The 18,352-nt window shown below is 40.1% G+C and overlaps 1 protein-coding gene across 1 annotated transcript; it reads left to right on the top strand.

The window, feature by feature from the left end:
- The first annotated feature begins 8,853 nt into the window (after nt 1-8,853).
- On the top strand, nt 8,854-16,011 carry LOC122029210. Its single transcript, XM_042588149.1, has 2 exons — nt 8,854-8,885; nt 15,582-16,011. The coding sequence occupies exons 1-2, from the start codon at nt 8,854-8,856 to the stop codon at nt 16,009-16,011; spliced, it is 462 nt and encodes a 153-aa protein (XP_042444083.1).
- Nucleotides 16,012-18,352: the final 2,341 nt, after the last annotated feature.

The raw sequence follows: 18,352 nt of genomic DNA, 5'->3' as shown, positions 1-18,352 counted from the left end.
CTACTACACCTAAACCTATTCCTTCTAATCTGTTCAGAAATTCTGTAGTCAACTCATATCAATCTGAGCTCAACATAATAGCAATGTATTGGTCATGAAAAAGACTCTAAACAATACACAAGAAACCATTGCAGTCTACCCGAAACAGAGCATGATCATCTCTAGCTCGTTGCTTGGCAACCAAGACAAAACCTACCAGGCTCCATGTGAGCTGGCCGTGCCCATTCAAATAACAGCCAATAAGAATCCAATATGAGATGCTAATCATACGGCTGGAAATTAGGGTTGATCAGGCTTATTGAGTTAGCACAGGAAAGTCTAAACAGTAAGCTCAAGGATTTGCTACTGGCAACCAAAATACTACACATACCCATTCATTGCAGTGACCAAAAACAATCCTACATGCTTAACCTAAATCATTCATCTTCTTCCTTTAAGACTCACGGCAGAGAACTAAAAGAAACCAAAAATCTTTACAACATGCTTTGAATTCAAAATGAACAAAGAACCCAATTTCTCAATCTTAACATGCTGTGCTCTTATAAAGGAGAGGTCGATCTTGCTGTGCAGCCAAATACTAAGAGTCTAGGGTTCATGCTAGGCATCGGAAGCAAAGGAAGAATCAAAAAGGAAAATAAAGGAACCCGGAACAACTCCTACCGCAGGTGAGTAGTACTTACCCCTTATTCTTGCACTTACAACCGAAGAAAGGCAGCTAGGGTTCGGGTAAAGCTTGAGATTTCGGCATTCTCCTTGTGTCCGCGCGTTCTCTTCGACGGGAGGTTCCAAACCAGCAAGGTCCGCCAGAAGAAAGCCTTCGCCGGCTGCCTGAGGGAGGAAACCTAACTCAGCTTCGATTTCACCCAAGCACAGAAACGCCGCTCGCGTCGGGAGGAAGAGGAGAAAGGAACGAGAATTTTCGGCGAGAAAGGGAAAACCTAATCCCTTTATAACTAGGATTTTTATTACTAACTATACCTTAAATATAACCCGTTCTTTCCTTAATTAACAAAAACTCGTTGGCACAGCTGGTTATCTGCGTTTCCACCGAAACCCCAGGTCGCCGGGTCGAGCTTCGGCTCGGCAATTTCTCTGTAACCTTTTTAAAACTAAAGTATTTCTGTATCAATTACAACTTAAACATATTTCGTTGTAGATTTAATTAAGAAACATCCGGCTAGTCTGTTGGTTAAGCGAATCTTTGCTTAACTCGAGGTTTCCGGTTCAAACCTCGGCTTGGACATTTTTTTTTTGTCAAAACTTCTTTCGTTTAATAAAAATATCAAACGACTTCCAAAAATTGAGTAAAAATACTCTAAAAATTTCTAAAAATCTCTAGAATATTTTAAAAGCATTTCTAAATATTTTTAAGGACATTTAGAACTCGAAATAGGGAAAATTGGGTCATTACAATCCCCCATACCTTATAAAAAGTTCATCCTCGAACTTAGAATAGTTCTGGATATTTCTGTCTCATACTGTCCTCACGTTCCCAAGTGACTTCCTCGTACTTCTGGTTCTGCCAGATGACCTTCACTAGTGGCACTTCTTTGCTTCTTAGTCTCTTGACTGCTTTGCCCACTATCTGTGTAGGTCTGCTCTCATAGCTAAGATCCTCTTGGATCTGCACTGTCTGAGGCTAAATCACTTGACTAGGGTTGTGGAGACTCTTCTTTAGCATGGAGACATAAAATACGTTATGTATTGCCGACATGTCCTACGGTAAGTCCAGCTTGTAAGCTACTCTCCCAATCCTTTCTATGATTAGGTAAGGTCCTACGTAACGAGGACTTAATTTGCCCTTCTCGCCAAATCTCATCACTCCCTTCATAGGAGCAACCTTGAGAAAGACTGAATCCCCTATTTGGACTTCAAGTGGCTTACGGCGTGTGTCAGCATAACTCTTCTGTCTACTCTGGGCAGTCTCAATTCTTTGTCTGATCTTTTGGATAGCTTGAGTGGTCTCATCTATCATCTCAGTCTGAATGCCCAGCTCTACTTCCATTTTTTTTCTTTCACCTGCTTCTTACCAGCAAATAGGTGATCTGCACTTCCTGCCATACAACGCCTCATATGGTGTCATCTTGATAGTGGCTTGATAGCTATTGTTGTAGGCAAACTCAACTAAGCACAGATGCTTACACCAACTTTCCTTGAAATCTAGTGCACAAGCCCTGAGCATATCTTCTAAGATCTGGTTTACTCGCTCTATCTGTCCATTAGTCTGAGGATGAAAGGTTGTGCTAAACTTGAGTTTGGTGCCTAGTGCATTCTGAACGCACTCCCAAAAGTGTGAGGTGAAGCGTTCATCCCTATCAGAAACGATAGATTTGGGAACTCCGTGAAGTCTGACTACCTCCTTAACATATAGTTGGGCTAACTGCTCTATAGAGTGGGACACCTTGATGGCTAGGAAATGAGCAGATTTGGTCAATCGGTCTACTATTACCCATATCGCATCATATCCATTTGTGGTTCTTGGGAGGCCTGTTATGAAGTCCATGGATATGTCTTCCCATTTTCATTCTGGTATTGGAAGAGGCTGAAGAACTCCTCCTGGTCTCTGGTGTTCTGCTTTGACTCTCTGGCATGTCAGGCAGGTACTGACATATTTAGCAACGTCTCTTTTGAGTCCTGACCACCAGAACCTCTGTTTCACATCTTGGTACATCTTGGTAGAACCAGGATGCATAGAGTATGGTGTGCTATGAGCCTCTTCTAAAATTTTCTTTCTCAGTTCTTCATCATTGGGGACACAAAGGCGGCTCCCCTGATAAAGAATTCCACTGTCTGATACTCGAAACTCCAAATTTTCTTCTTTCTGTATCCCTTGCTTGATCTTCGGGATATCTGGATCTTCACATTGCTTTCTCTGTATATCCTCAAGCAAGGTAGACTTTAAGGTCAATGCAGAGAGTTGCCCATAAATAATTTCCATACCAAAGTGTGACAACTCCTTCTGCAATGGTAGGGCTAATGATGACAAAGACATCAGGGATGCACTTGATTTTCTGCTTAGTGCATCTGCCACTTTGTCAGCTTTGCCTGGGTGGTAGAGGATTTCACAGTCGTAATCTTTGACCAACTCCAGCCACCTGCGCTGTCTCATGTTTAAGTCCTTCTGAGTGAAGAAGTACTTAAGACTCTGATAATTTGTGAAGATTCTACACTGAACTCCATACAAATAATGTCGCCAGAGTTTCAGTGCAAAAACCACAGCTGCCAGCTCAAGATCGTGAGTGGGATAGTTCTTCTCGTAGTCTTTGAGTTATCTGGAAGCATAAGCTATGACTTTTCCTTCTTGCATGAGAACAGCTTCTAGACCCATCTTGACGGCATCACTGTAGATGTCAAGACTCTTGTCACTAGCTGGAACAGTCAGAATGGAGCACTGGACAGTCTCCTCTTCAGCTCTTGGAAACTCTGCTCACATTTGTCTGACCACTCAAACTTCTTGTTCTTCCTGGTGAGGTCTACTAGTGGAGAGGTTATCCTGGAAAAGTCCTCCACGACTTTCCTGTAGTACCCAGCTATACCAAGGAAGCTTCTGATCTCCCTGGCATTCTTGGGTCTATTCCAGTTGTTAACCGCTTCTATTTTGGCTGGATCCACTTGAATGCCTTCTTTAGAAATAATGTGACCTAGAAATGCCACCTGATTTAACCAGAACTCACACTTTGGCATAAAGCCACTTTCGCTGAAGGGTCTACAGTACTATCCTCAAGTGCGCGTCATGCTCCTCTGGGGTCCTTGAATAGACCAGAATGTCGTCGATGAATACGATGACAAATTTGTCAAGATATTCTCTGAACACTCTGTTCATTAAGTCTATGAAGACCGCAGGTGCATTAGTCACTCCAAAAGGCATGACTACAAACTCATAGTGTCCATATCTAGTCCTGAAAGCCGTTCTGGGTATATCCCTTTCTTTCACTTTCAGCTGATGGTACCCAGAGCGCAGGTCTATCTTTGAGAACACTATTGCCCCTCTTAACTGGTCAAATAAGTCGTCGATCCTGGGAAGGGGGTACTTGTTCTTGATCGTCACTTGATTCAAAGCTCTGTAATCTATGCACATCTGCATAGATCCATCTTTCTTCTTGTCAAACAACACAGGAGCTCCCCAAGGTGAGTGACTAGGTCGAATGGAGCCTTTGTCAAGTAACTCCTATAGTTGTGCTTGTAACTCTTTCAACTCTGCTGAAGACATGCGATACGGAGCTTTTGAAATTGGACCGGTACCAGGAACCAATTCAATCTCAAACTCCACTTCTCTGTTGGGAGGTAGTCCAGGTAGCTCTTCTGGAAATACCTCTGGATACTCACAGACTACCCGAACATCTTCTTGCTTGGGTCTTTCTTGTTATCTTTGTCCTTCCAGTTCTGATTACTTGACTGGGGTCTCTGTTTCCCCACTGTCTTTTCTTCTATCTTGACTGGCTTGTGTTTCGTTTGTTGTGCCTTGATGTTGTTCAGATAGTGCTCACTAATGCCCTGCTGACCAGCTCTTCACCAATTTATGGTCGGTGAGTTTCACTACTCACATTAAGTGCTATTTCTGGTCTCAGCATTCGGAGCATCAGTCTGACTCGTTCTTTCACTGTACTTACTAACTCTAGGCAAAAGTGAGCTAGCCTGTTAAATCTTTTGACCGCTTCTTCTACTGGTAGGTCACCTTGTCTGAATTCTATAAGCTCCTCATACTGTTTATTTGTGATCCGTTGACAGAAGACTTCTTCGTAAAACTCTGTCTCAAAGTCAACCCAGCTCATCTGGTTGACTGCTCTCTTACTCTTAACTCGCTCCCATCCCATACAAGCACCTCCAGATAGGCAGAAAGAGGCACACTTACCCTTCTCGACTTCTGGTCAGTCAAGAAGCTCCATTGTGCTTTCAAGTGTCTTGAACCAAGCCTGGGCACCCCAGAGCTCAGTCGTGCCTGAGAAGATTTCTGGTTTCAGGTTCAGCCACTGGATGAGGTATGCTTCTTGTCTTCTAGGTGTTGTGGCGACTTCCAGGGCAACTGATGGGACTTCAGTCACCACTGGGGTCTCCATATTAATGGTTGGGGGAGTGGGAGGAGCTGGCTTCTGATTGGCCATTAGATTGGCAATCACTTGCTGCTGCTCGCTACTTATCTCTGAAGTTAAGTAACAACTTCAGAGAGAATAGGCCCAGGGGTTCTGGGCTCTTCGTTCTCCTGAACTCGGTCCTCAGTACGAACGGTACAGGGGAACTTAATTCATTTGTTCTAAACTTATTCTTTTATCTCGCTTGTTTAAAACTTATCCTTTAATACTTTTACCCTTATGTGAAACTTATTTTACTTGTTCAAAAACTTATACTTATAATACTTCAAAATAATAATCAACTTTCTTCTTGGGGCCAGGCGTAGTACCATCTTATGCGCGTTCCCTAATAGGTTGGGGTAGCGAGCCACCAATCCTAAGAGAGCAGACCTTGATCTACCAGGGCCAAGACCTCGGAATTGGACACCTGGATTTGTTTAACGACAACCTCGGAAGTCGGGTACTAGCCTCTTCTTAAAAGTAAAATACTTATAATCTTAATTATTTCTTCTTTAAATGCCTTGGCATTTTAATAGGCACCTTGTGTGCCAAAATCCCTAAAGTCTTGACTTTGGGATCTACTTAAGACCTTGGCCTTTTCTTTCTTTTCTTTATCTTTCTTATACTTGTTAATACTTCTAATAAAAGAATGATTCTTTACAAACTGAAATGTTTAAACAACTTCTAACATTGAAATGCTTAAACAAAAATCTGCATATAAGCTTAATCAAAATCTGCATTCAAGCTTATTAAAAATCTGCATTATAATCTTAATAAAATCTGCACTTGTAAGCTTAATAAAAAATCTGCATCTTGAGCTTAACTAAAATCTGCATATTAATACTTTATAAAATCTACATTGATCAACATGTAAATCTCTTTTCTCATCTTCTAAACTAAACTTCTATTCCGAACTTATTACTTGCATAACTAAATCACTCACATACTTCTCACCTTTAGACTAAACTAACCTCAATAATCGGTACAGGAATTATCTTCCTAAATATAGAACCCAAACTTACATCAAACCAATTTCATCCTATCTGACCGGCAATTAGAAAACAATGGGAAGAATAAAACGTGATTCATCAAAGTTTACCCATCAACATTGGTGCGAAACCTTCGAAACACCAGGAGAAAGTAATTCACATCCAAACCAGCTAAACCCACAGACATTTAAATAAATGGTCACCAAATGGAATTCTCACAAAACCATAGCTATCAACCGAAAGGGAGTACAACAACCTGATTTCACCCAAATTTGTAGCCATCTGAAGAAACAAATCAACCTTGCATTGATACCCTCATCATCCCAGGTTATGCAATTAGGCAGTACACCCTCTAATTAAATCCATAGAGAACCCACAACCAATCAGGGAAATGGGACATCATCAAATCGGACCTACACATTCCAAATCTGTTTAATCTTACCGAAGCAATAAGTCCACTAGAACATCTTCGATCAAGGTCTCTAATTAGTTCAATGTTTCAGAAATAATAGTTTAAGAAGAATATCATCGATCAAAGTCTAAATCTGATCAGTGTTTCGAAAGCAACAGGTCTACTGAAACGTCAACGATTAAAGCTTAAGACTCCACAATATGAACTTCCTGAAACTCAACCAGTGAGAAGAAACACGACACATAAAACTCAACCAAAAGCCCTAAATCTGTGATTGTAAACCAAACCCTATCTCAACCTCCTATAAAAACTCACGGCAGCAACCCTAGCAGCAAGCTTCAAACAACTTCACAGCATGCTTCAAAATCAAGGGAAAACAAGGAAAAGACTCAAATCGAATTCGGAACTACTCTTACCACAGGTGAGTAGCAACTTACCGGGGTTCTTGGATTCACAGCCGAAGGAAGACAACTAGGGCTTCGGGGGACCTCGAACTTCCAATCCCCCTTCGTGTCCTCAAGCTCTCCTCGATGAACACCTTATGCCGACGTCGGAGATGAAGAAAGAAACCCTAACCTAGGCTTTGGTTTCGCTCGAGCAGAAGCCTCCGACGCCGCGCACGCGAGAGGAAGAAAGGGAAAAAAAACTAGGTCACGGGGAAATAATCAAGCCCTAAGTTCTCCTCTTATAACCTTAATATTCTGTTAACTTCTTTAAATAGATTTCCTACCTTTTCTAAGCAGAACCGATGGTTGGAGCACTTGGTCAGCCGCGACTTGGCTCATGGTTGGAGTCGCGGGTTCGAATCCCGGCTGCAACCATTTTTCTCCCTATTATTTCTTGTTATTAACTTCTACTACTTAAATAAAATTCTTCCTTTATTTGATTACGTAACAACTGCTAGCCCAGTTGGTTAGTCGGGTTTTGCTTGGGTCAGGGGTTACCGGTTCAAGCCTTGGACATTTTTTTTTGTCGAAACTTCCTTTGTTTAGTAAAAATACCAAACGACCTCCAAAAATTACATAAAAATACTCTAAAAATTTCTAAAAATCTCTAGAATATTTCTAAAATATTTCTAAATATTTTAAAAAACTTTTAGAACTCATAATGAGGAAAATTGGGTCGTTACACCTCTAAGTTGGGACTAGGAGCAGTATTGATGCAAAATGGCAAGGTGATCGCCTACGCCTCCAGACAACTCAAAGACTATGAGAGGAACTATCCTACTCATGACCTTGAGCTTGCAGCAGTTGTGTTCGCCCTCAAAATTTGGAGACATTATTTGTATGGAGCTCAGTGTAGAGTGTATACAGATCATCAGAGTCTGAAGTACTTCTTCACTCAGAAGGATCTAAATATGCGACAGCGCAGATGGCTCGAACTAGTCAAGGACTACGATATAGATATCCTCTACCATTCAGGAAAAGCCAATAAGGTGGTAGATGCACTTAGCAGGAAGTCCAGTGCTACCTTACTATCTCTAGCAGCCATGTCACCGCCCCTACAAAAGGAGATCACAGGTTTCAGTCTCGAACTTATAGTAGGACAACTCTCTACTATGACTTTAGAATCCACCTTGCTTGGTGACATCCAGACAGCTCAGGAGCAGGATCCTGAAATTCAGAAAATCAAGCAAGGGTTAGCAGAATCAGAAAGTGGAAAGTTCAGAGTGTCCGAAAGTGGGGTGCTACATTTTGGTGACAGACTTTGTGTTCCAGATCAGGAGGAACTACGGAGGAAGATCCTAGACGAGGCCCAAAGGACTCCTTATGCGATGCATCTTGGCTCCACCAAGATGTACCAAGACCTAAAGAAATATTTTTGGTGGCCGGGGATGAAAAGAGACATCGCTAGATATGTCAATACCTGTCTGACCTGCCAGAGGGTCAAGGCAGAACATCAGAGACCAGGAGGAGTTCTGCAGCCCATTTAGATCCCAGAATGGAAGTGGGAGGATATTTCTATGGATTTCATAGTGGGATTACCCAGAACCACGAATGGTTTTGATGCTATCTGGGTAATAGTCGATAGATTGATTAAATCAGCCCACTTCTTAGCTATCAGGATATCCTACTCCATGGAACAACTAGCTCAGTTGTATCTCAAGGAGATTGTTAGATTACATGGAGTCCCACGGAACATCATTTCAGACAGAGACAATAGATTCACATCACATTTCTGGGAGTGTGTACAGTCAGCATTGGGCACTAAGTTAAAATTTAGCACAGCTTTCCATCCTCAGACAGATGGTCAGACGGAGCGGGTGAATCAGATACTCGAAGATATGCTCCGAACGTGTGCCCTAGACTTTAAAGGAAGTTGGTGCAAATATCTGAGTTTAGCAGAATTTGCATACAACAACAGCTATCAGGCCACTATCGGTATGGCACCTTACGAGGCTCTTTACGGGCAGAGGTATAGATCTCTAATCTGCTGGTATGAGAGTGGTGAACAAAAAGAACTAGAACTTCAGACAGATCTAGTAGTAGATACCACAGTAGCTATACAGCAGATCCACCAGAGGATAGAGACAGCTCTGAGCCGCCAGAAAAGCTATGCTGATACACGGCGCAGACCCTTAGAATTTTCAGTTGGGGATACAGTATTCCTCAGAGTAGCTCCCATGAAGGGAGTAATGCGTTTTGGGAAGAAGGGCAAACTAAGTCCCAGATATGTGGGACCATACCTCATCACAAGGAGAGTTGGCAAAGTAGCATATGAGCTAGAGCTACCCCAGGAGATGTCAGCTATCCATAATGTATTCCATGTCTCTATGCTGAAGAAGCATACCACAGATGCCACCCAGGTGATTGAGCCCCAGTCGGTACCAGTCCACGAAGACCTCAGCTATGACAGTTGGCCTATACAGATAATAGATCGAGCAGTTAAGAAATTATGGAACAAGGAAGTACCATTAGTGAAAGTTATTTGGCAAAATCACACAGCAGAAGAGGCAACTTGGGAGACAGAAGCCAGTATGAGACAGAAGTACCCAGAGTTATTCTAAGTTCGAGGATGAACTTTTTATAAGGTATGGGGGATTATAACGCCCAAAAATTCTCAAAAGACTTTTATAAAATATCCTAGTATTTTTCTGAAATTTTAGGATATTTTTACATAATTTTTAGAGTAGCGGAAGTAGCAAAAACAAATAGAAATATAAAGTAGCCTAAGCGGGAATTGAACCCGAGACCTAGCAAACTCTATGCCTTATAGGGTGACTCTAGTAACCAAGTGAACCCAACAGAGTCGTGCTGAAAGAAAAGGGAATCAATTATATTTATGTTAGAGTTGGGTCGAATTACCCACTTAATATAAATAGGGAAATAATTAAGTGAGGGTTTATTTTGGATCGGGATTCTTCCTCTCCTCACCCTCATGCCTCCTCTTCCTTCTCTTCTTCTCTCGGCGCACCAAGCCCAAGGGCTAGGGTTCCGTCCCCAAAGGCTTCAAGAACACTTTTCGGTGACAACTCCATCACGAGAACATTCCTCTCCGCGAGAAGGGCACGTAGACGCGAGGAGATCGACAAAGGGATCTTCTCCACCGGAAGCCTAGCGTTTAGATTTGTAAGAAACTTTGAGCAAGAGGTAAGAAACCCCTCACCTGCAGTATAAGTAGCTTTTCATATGTTTTATGCATTAGTCTAGTCATAGGCAAAATTTTCAGTATATAGGGTATGAATTAGCGCACACCAAGTGTTTGCTTTAATGCTTAGCTCAGTAAAATGCCCTATAGGCATTCCAATAGCTTAGATAAATACAGTAGAAGCATTTCATAGCACAGTTAGTCTTGCTACAGCTTTTAGAGGACTACGGTCCAATGGGTGGGCTCCCACAGTCGCCTCTAGGTTTAGATAACCTAGTTCTAGGTTCAGATAACCTAGTAAGAGTAAGGTAAGGTATATTAGCTATAAATTAGTATTTTATTTTTCAGTGGCACTGTACTGGACTTCAGTTGTCCTTGGGTTGGGCTCCCATAGTCGTCCCTAGGTTTAGATAACCTAGTAACTCTGCTAAATTCGGGACTTGCAACCCCGGGTCTAGTTAGAGATGCGCGCACAACAAGTACAGTTGTCGGGCCCATCAGCAGTATGATTTTCAAACCTTCACAATATAGTTTATGTAAATACAGAGCAGCTTAGCATCAGTAGCAGTAGTGTAGCTCAGTTTTTATTTCAGTTTAGCTCTTATGGATCCACATGATGATTTATGCTTAGCTATGATTGCCATGTATCGTATGTGATTATGCCATGTTTTAGAATCCATGTTTAGCAATGTTCAGCATATATTTCAAATAGCATGTTTTAAAAGCATAAATTGCATCGTATGCATGTTTTGTGAGGTAGATGGTTTCTTATTAAGCTCCCAAGCTTACAGATATTTTTTTTCCTTATACTGCAGATAAAGGTAAATGAAAGATGGACTAGCGGAGGTTGGAGTTCAATGCTACAAAGATGTGTGTGGGCAGGAACTTGGAATAAAGACCCTTGGGAATTAGCAAATTTAAAGAATTAGAACCTTTTGTTCTTTTTAATGTTTATGTACCTTTGGAATGTTTAAGAATTCTGAATTGTGAAACCATGCTTATGCCATGCCTAGGACACTGGTTAGCTTATTGATGAGTAATAAATCATGCATAATGTTAGTGAAGACCTATTACAATGTTCTCTAGGCATTTTAGGTTTATTATAGTGAGTTGTGTATGATCGAGCTCTAAAATCAGAGTTCTGCAGCAAAATCAGAAACTCCAATCGATCGACCGATCGATTGGAGGGACCTCAATCGATCGGTTGATCGATTGAGAGTTGATTTTCGTGAACAGTAAGCTCTGGAATCTATCACTGGATTGATCGAGGAATTATCCTCGTGAACAGAGAGCTTCTGAATCGATCACTGGATCGATTGGTATAGCTGGATCGATCAGCCGATCGATCCATAACTTCTCCCGTGCACAGTAGCACACTTAATCGATCACTGGATCGATTAGTCATAGCTGGATCGATCAGCCGATCGATCCATAAAGTCTTTCGTGCACAGTAGCACGCTGAATCGATCAGGGAATTGATTAGATGACTCCAATCGATCAGCCGATTGATTGGAGTGTCTGATTTCAGCTGGAAGGGTCTCATTTCAGTCTTTTGAGCAAATAGAAAGTTTGGGTTCCTTCCCTAGTGTATGTATATCAAAGGAAAGGTCTTTGAACCTAATCTTACAGGCTGTAATAGTCATTAGCAGAGTAAGATTTTAAATAGCGCAGATTTCCGCACCTTATAGTTAGCACATCATAACGTGACGGTCCGGCCTCGCAACCTAGTTAGTAGGAGGTGGGTCGTTACATTAGGTTTGTTTGGATTACCCTGTCGGATAAGTGAGTTTTGGAGGTGCCAGCCATTCTAGAGCCCCCCCCCCCCCTGAATTTTTGGCTTTCCTTTTAAGATTTTTGTATGATTGAAGTTAGTTTCAGTTAAAATTTAATGTTTAATTTGTATTTTAAATTTAAGTTTTTAATTTTGAATTAATTAAATTGGTCAAATTATCTTTCTTTAAACGAGTATATTTAATATTTAAATTTTCTTTCAATTTTAATTTTATTAAGTTAATTGAATTATCTTTCTTGTTAATGTTTAAGTTTTTATTAATTTTTAAATTTGAATTAATTAAATTATTTGAATTATATTTCGTTTATCTTTTATCCTTTCATTAATTGTTAATTTTGAATTTTCTAGATTATCTTTGTTTAATATGTTATCTTTAACATTTAGTTTTAAGTCTGTTAAATTTAGCTTTGATTTTATCCTTATATTTTCTTTGCCTTTTAAGTTAATATGATTAGTTGAATTTATTAGATAAGTCTTATCTTTAAAACTTAATTTTTTTGTTAATTAAATTATCCTGGGTTTGGATAGGATTTTTGATATTGTCTAGATTATTAAACAATTTATTAATTTTATCCAGATTAATATTGACCTTATCATCATTATTATTTGAATTTTCAAATTTGTTTAGGTTTAAATTTGAATTTTTAGGGCTATTAATTATTTTCAGATTTTCTGAATTTTATAAATTAATTAGATTTGCTTTATTAGAAAATATCCTAGGGGTATTTTTGCAAGTATTGTCAGCTATACTATTTGTACAAATATTTTCAGAAATATTCAAATTAACATGCATATTCTTTAAACTACTATTAGTAGAGGTATTTTGGTAATTACTAACCTTGAGCGCAACCCCTAATTCAGTAGGCTTTTCTGTTGGATCTGACTCAAGTTTGGATTCGATTTCGACTTAATCATCTAACTCCAACGGCTCCTCGTGAAGTTTGATCAATTGGGTCCAAAGCTCATGTGCATTCTTGTACTTTTCTAGTCTGCATAAAATATTGTTAGGTAAAACATTACAAATAATTTTACTTATATTTTTATTCAGTTCGGAGTCCTGAGAAGGTTTTCTCAATATTAGCACATTATCGAAATCTAAGATTCCTAAGAAGCATTCCATTAATCGCCTCCAGTAGTTAAAATCTTGATCGTATGGTGGTGGTTCGTGGGGGTTCCGTCCTTCTTGAAGAGACATTGGTCTTTCACACAAGAAAACAGAGAAAATGTCCCAAGACTTGGTCTTGGATTAGCAGTGTTGGAAAAAAATATATAGTATTTCACTATTTTTGAAAAAAATAATAAAATATTATTAAAATATTAAAAAAATATTAGTTCAAATTTTTGAAAATATAATATTTTGTCAATACTAAACAATGGTGAAAAGATGACGATGTATTTTTCAAAAATAGTTTTGGAGGGAAAAACGAAAGACGTATTGGTGGTTGCACCAAATCTGTATTGGTGTTTTATTTTAAAGACAAATGATGTCTAATTTTCTTAAAAAACACCCCCTTTGCCTGATTGGTGGTTGCACCAAATCAGAGTGGTACCTGCTCTGATACCACTTGTTGGATCATGAAACTCGATAGAGGGGGGTGAATATCGATTTAAAACTTTTCAACAAGAGTACGCAGCGGAAAGTATGAAAAATGAAGCAATGCTAACACGAGAACCTTTTACTTGGTTCGAAGCCTTTGGCAATTCCTACTCCAAGGCCTGCACACAAGGGTGCTTTCGATGGGCAATCCACTAGCAATTCGAATATTGATTACAACTTAAAGTACAAGAATGCTAATGAAAAAAAAAACAATAATAATACCGACAAAAAGGAAAATGAGAACAACGCGTAGTCGGAGTAGCTTCGCAGCGTCGCAGGAGCACAAGAGAGCAGTCTGTCAGTTGTTGTTGAAGCTCCTCCCTTGACCCTCCTTATATAGGAGGTTCGGGGTGCCCCGAATCCCTTCCGGGCGCCCTGAATATGACGTGGCTGACCCAATCAGTGAGCTCCACGTGTCAACGCAGCGATATAGATAATTTTTGCCTCCGGGCGCCCGAACTTGTTCCGGGCGCTCGGACCTCCGGGCGCCTGGGTACCTCCCGGGCGTTCAGACCCAAGTTTTCCAGCAGACTCCTTCCTGCAAGAAAAACTTTAGTCCGAGGCAATTATACCCTGCAACACAGATTGTTAGCACAATTTTATAGATAAGAAAAATAGTAATTAGATTCCGTCTCTCCGAGACCGGTATCTAGTCAAGATCTCGACTTAGAGTTCCGAGATGATTCTAAGTCAGATCGGCGCCTAAGTTCCCTTCCCGGGAACACGTCCTCACAGTCACTTCCCTCCAGTGACTTACCTCCACTTACCTGCCAGACGTCCGGTCAGCCGTTCGACCCGTCTGGACTTCGTGCCAGCTATCTGGTCAGCCCGTCGACCTAGCTGGACTTCGTGCCAAATGTCCGGTCAGCCCGTCGACCCATTTGGACTTCATGCCAGCTATCCGGTTAGCCCGTCGACCTAGCTGGACTTCGTGCCAAACGTCCGGTCAGCCCGTCGACCTGTCTGGGCTTCTCCTGCACACTCGGTCAGAGTGTTAGATCAACAACAAAACTAACTTAACCTATTTTGTAATTCATTAAAACCTGGGTTAAACCGTTAGTGCTAACCACACCAACAGATCGAACCTGTATTTTGATAATGGCAAAGAGGTTCAAAGTTAAGTTGTCTTGTTTTCTAACAAGTTGAACTAAGTGTGCAAGAAAGTCCTAACTGATCTTAGGCAAAGGAAAGTCCTAGTTACAATTAGGCAGGTGAAAAGTTCTAGCTATGGTTAGGTAATGAAGTCCTAGTCCGGGGGGTTGGGTAAAGTCTTAGCGGACCGAGGACTTTGGGCGAAATCCTAGAATCGAGGATTCGAGGTGAAAATCCTAGGGGTCGCGGACACCAGGTGGAAGACTGGACGAATCATGGATCAGACGTTCAACATGAAGTCTTGAAGTCTTGGTCGCTGAGTAAAAGTTTAGACGGGTTGGAGGATCGGTATGACAAAAAGTAATTTCGCCTGAGAGGAGTACGTGAGGATGCATTCCTCTAAGAGGGAACAATAGGCGTCAGTCTGACTTAGATAGGGGTGTAGTCAGGATTTACCATTAGAGGGGTCGAATTCAATAAATTTAAAAAATTAATACAACACAAAATTAAATTATCCAATTCTAAAATTCAAAAATATTTTAAAAAATATAAATTATTTAAAAACATTAATGTAGGTCGACTTTCACAAACTGAAAGCTTAAATTTTGAATTTAAATAGTTGAAAATTAATTTAAAATCAAAATTTCATGCTTAGTCCTTGGTTCTATTTGAAACAATAATCCGTCAATTCCTAAAGCTTATCTATAACTCAAAGTCAAAGAATCATTTGTGACCTCATTTCCTCATAATATTTAACATTTTTATGTTTGAGACTTCCATTTCGATCTAAATAACTATCAACTATCAACCTACTAAAATAACGTTCATAACTTTTCAATTCTCCTTCAATTAATAAATAACTAGTTTCTTGTTGACATGATTTTTCTAAAAAAACAAAGGGGAAAAAAGAGTTGAGTAATTTGAATTAGTCGAACAAATTCTATTTTTTAGAATTTTAAAATAAGATGAAAATTTAATCCAATCAATGGAGTGGGAGCTTGTGGGGTTCCTTAACCTATTGACCTTGGTTTGTTGGTTCTAGACATTGTAGTGGAGAGGCGGCGAGGGATCAAAATGTGGTGGTGATGCAATACGACAATCGGATCGACCACATGGAGTCACTCTGGGTGGTGCACGAGCGGCGTCCTTGGGACCTGCCGCTGGCCGATGAGGGCCGGATCCGGGCGTGGACAGCTGGGAAGCAGCTTCGTGATTCTGAACTCCTAATCCATCGCGTCGTCGTCTTTCTTTTCCTCCGCTGCTTGGAAACATCTGTCGAGGTCGTCTGTGCCCTCTGTTGCATCGTCGATGACCACCAGCTCCTGCTCTCCATGGAGACAAGCTACTATGTTTTCCTCGATCCCTCTCATGTCAAAGTATACCTCATTTTTCCTTGCTCGTTTCAGATTCTTCTAAGATATTGTTGTGATTCACCAATCTTTGGACCTCAAATCATTGCTTCCTCATTGTAAAGGGGAGTAATTCAATTTACATGAAAACCTAAGATTTTTTTTAAATCTGAGAGGGGGGGGGGGGGGGTCGCACCCCCTCATCCTCAAGTGACTACGCCCTTGGACCTAGAGTTTCAACGAAACTTAAAGTCAGGGCTGGACAGTTTGAAGGTTGTCAAAACTTGTAGTTTTTTAAATATTATTGCCTGAACTAACCTTGTTTTGCAGAAAAAAAAAAGTTTGCGAAAATGGTGGTCCGGGCACCCAGACTGGCTTCATTGGCGAACAGCCCGGATAGGGTGCCTGGCCAGGTGCCCTCGCGGTTCGGGCGCTTGGAGTTGCTCTAGGCGCCCGGATGGCCAAAAGTTGATCTGGCACACGATGACTGGCCTACGTCACGGTCCAGGCACCTGGGAGTGGTCTGGGAAGCCGGAGGTGGATAACTTTTATCGGATCGAGTTTCGATGAGAGCACGCCACGTTAGTCCTATGGGGGGCGCCCGGGGGAAGTTCTAAGCGCCTAGAGTGGATTATAAAAAAGGTTTCAACCAGTAGCTTCATTACAACATTCCAAGTATCTTCTACTCTTGCGCGCTGCTCAGAAAACGCTTCCACGATGCCCAAAGGCTACTCCAACAACCGAAGGCTTACGACTTTAGATCTTTACAAGTTGTTGGTATAATTTTGTTTACAGTTTTATCATTGTAGTTCTTATACATAATATTTGTAACCTTTCTTCAAAATACTAGTGGATTATCCATTGAAAGCACTCTCACGTGCGGATCTTGGAGTAGGAGTCGTCATAGGCTTCGAATCAAGTAATCAAAGTGTTAGCGATTGCTTGTCCTTCTTTTTGTCTTTATTCCGTTGAGCATTTTACTCCGATTAATTTTAAACGAACGTGTAAATCAGAAGCACTATTCACCTCTTCTATCCCAACGATCCTACGTCTTCTTCCTTCAATTGTTGCTTTCGTCTTCCAAAATCATTTTATACAATGTCGCAAGATCAACGTTTAGGCTCACCTTCTTATCCAAAGGTGAGATTTTTAAATTTTAAATTTTAATATTAAATCTCCATGTTGTGAGTTTGTCCCAAGCCCGTCTTGGGTGGGCTGACCCATAGAGCCCCTTCTTTTTTTTTTTGGTAATTTTTAAATAATTTGCTAAGTGAGTGCTAATTTATTGGAAAAATTAAATTAAAAAGATGGGACCATTTTATTTTTATATATTTTTCAAGTAAATGTCTTTAAAAAATTAAATTAAAAAGATCTAAATATAAATTCTAAAATATTATAATTTTTTTTTATAAAAGTGTCTAATAAAAAAGAAAAATACCTATGAAATAGTTGAAAAAGTTTTTTCTTCCTCTTTTATCGGTCTTTTTCTATTTCTCTAGACATTAAAATTTCTAAATATAAATTTAATTTATGTGTTTCGTTAATAAAATTATTTTTATACTATTGATTTTATTATTTTTTATTTAAATATAAAGGATTTTTTTTTTTACACCGGACCTTTCAAAATCTAAGGTCAGTCCTAGTTTATCTCTCCCCTTCTCCCTATTCCAAATGTATTCTTACCATCACTAAATTATTTGTGGAAAGTTAGTGATAAACATGTATTTTTTGCTTGAGTCTTATCATCCATGATTTTTTTTCCATTTAAGTCTCATCCTCTACATACCTAAGTTAGTTGTGGCTAGACCTCATTGCCCGTTATTGAGTCTGGATCAAAATTCACTTATGGTCCTAGTTGTAGAACCATATGGATGCACTATAGGGGTTCACAACCCCCAGGATTGCTACATCTAAGTTCTACATACGGAAACACCGTCAACTATTAAACTTTTCAGAGATAGAGAAATCTCTTACAAACTTCAATTAAATACAAGCACAAGTAAAATAATCACAAGTACTAAAGTAAATACAACATTAAAAGAATCAATCATCTTTGGAGATCCTAAATGCACATGATAATCGTCCTGGAGCCTCCTGAATCTCACACGCAGAGTCTTTGGCACTTTTCAAGCACAAAGTAGGAGGATTAATTAAGAATTGTTGATTATGAAGGCTGAGCTTGAACTTCTTTTTATAAACTTTTTTAGTCGACCTAACAACTCTGTTTAGTCGATCTAATCTTGGTCAAATCTAATCCAAAGACCAAGCTACACGTGATCTAGATTGATTCTGGCGATCTTGTTGTTATCAAGTTTTTCGTCGACTAGAACTTTTTCGATTGCTTGAACTAAACCTAGTCGCCAAAACTGAAGTCTGGCTAACTAGACCCATCTTGTCGATCGGTCTGGTTGTCTAATCGATCTGACCAATTTAGGTCCTGTTCAACCTGAGTCAACTTTGGTTC

Source organism: Zingiber officinale, chromosome 10B (assembly GCF_018446385.1).
Source record: "Zingiber officinale cultivar Zhangliang chromosome 10B, Zo_v1.1, whole genome shotgun sequence".
NCBI classification, from domain to species: Eukaryota; Viridiplantae; Streptophyta; class Magnoliopsida; order Zingiberales; family Zingiberaceae; genus Zingiber; species Zingiber officinale.
The sequence above is the reverse complement of the archived record's forward strand: the minus strand, read 5'-3'. Positions and strand labels throughout refer to the sequence as shown.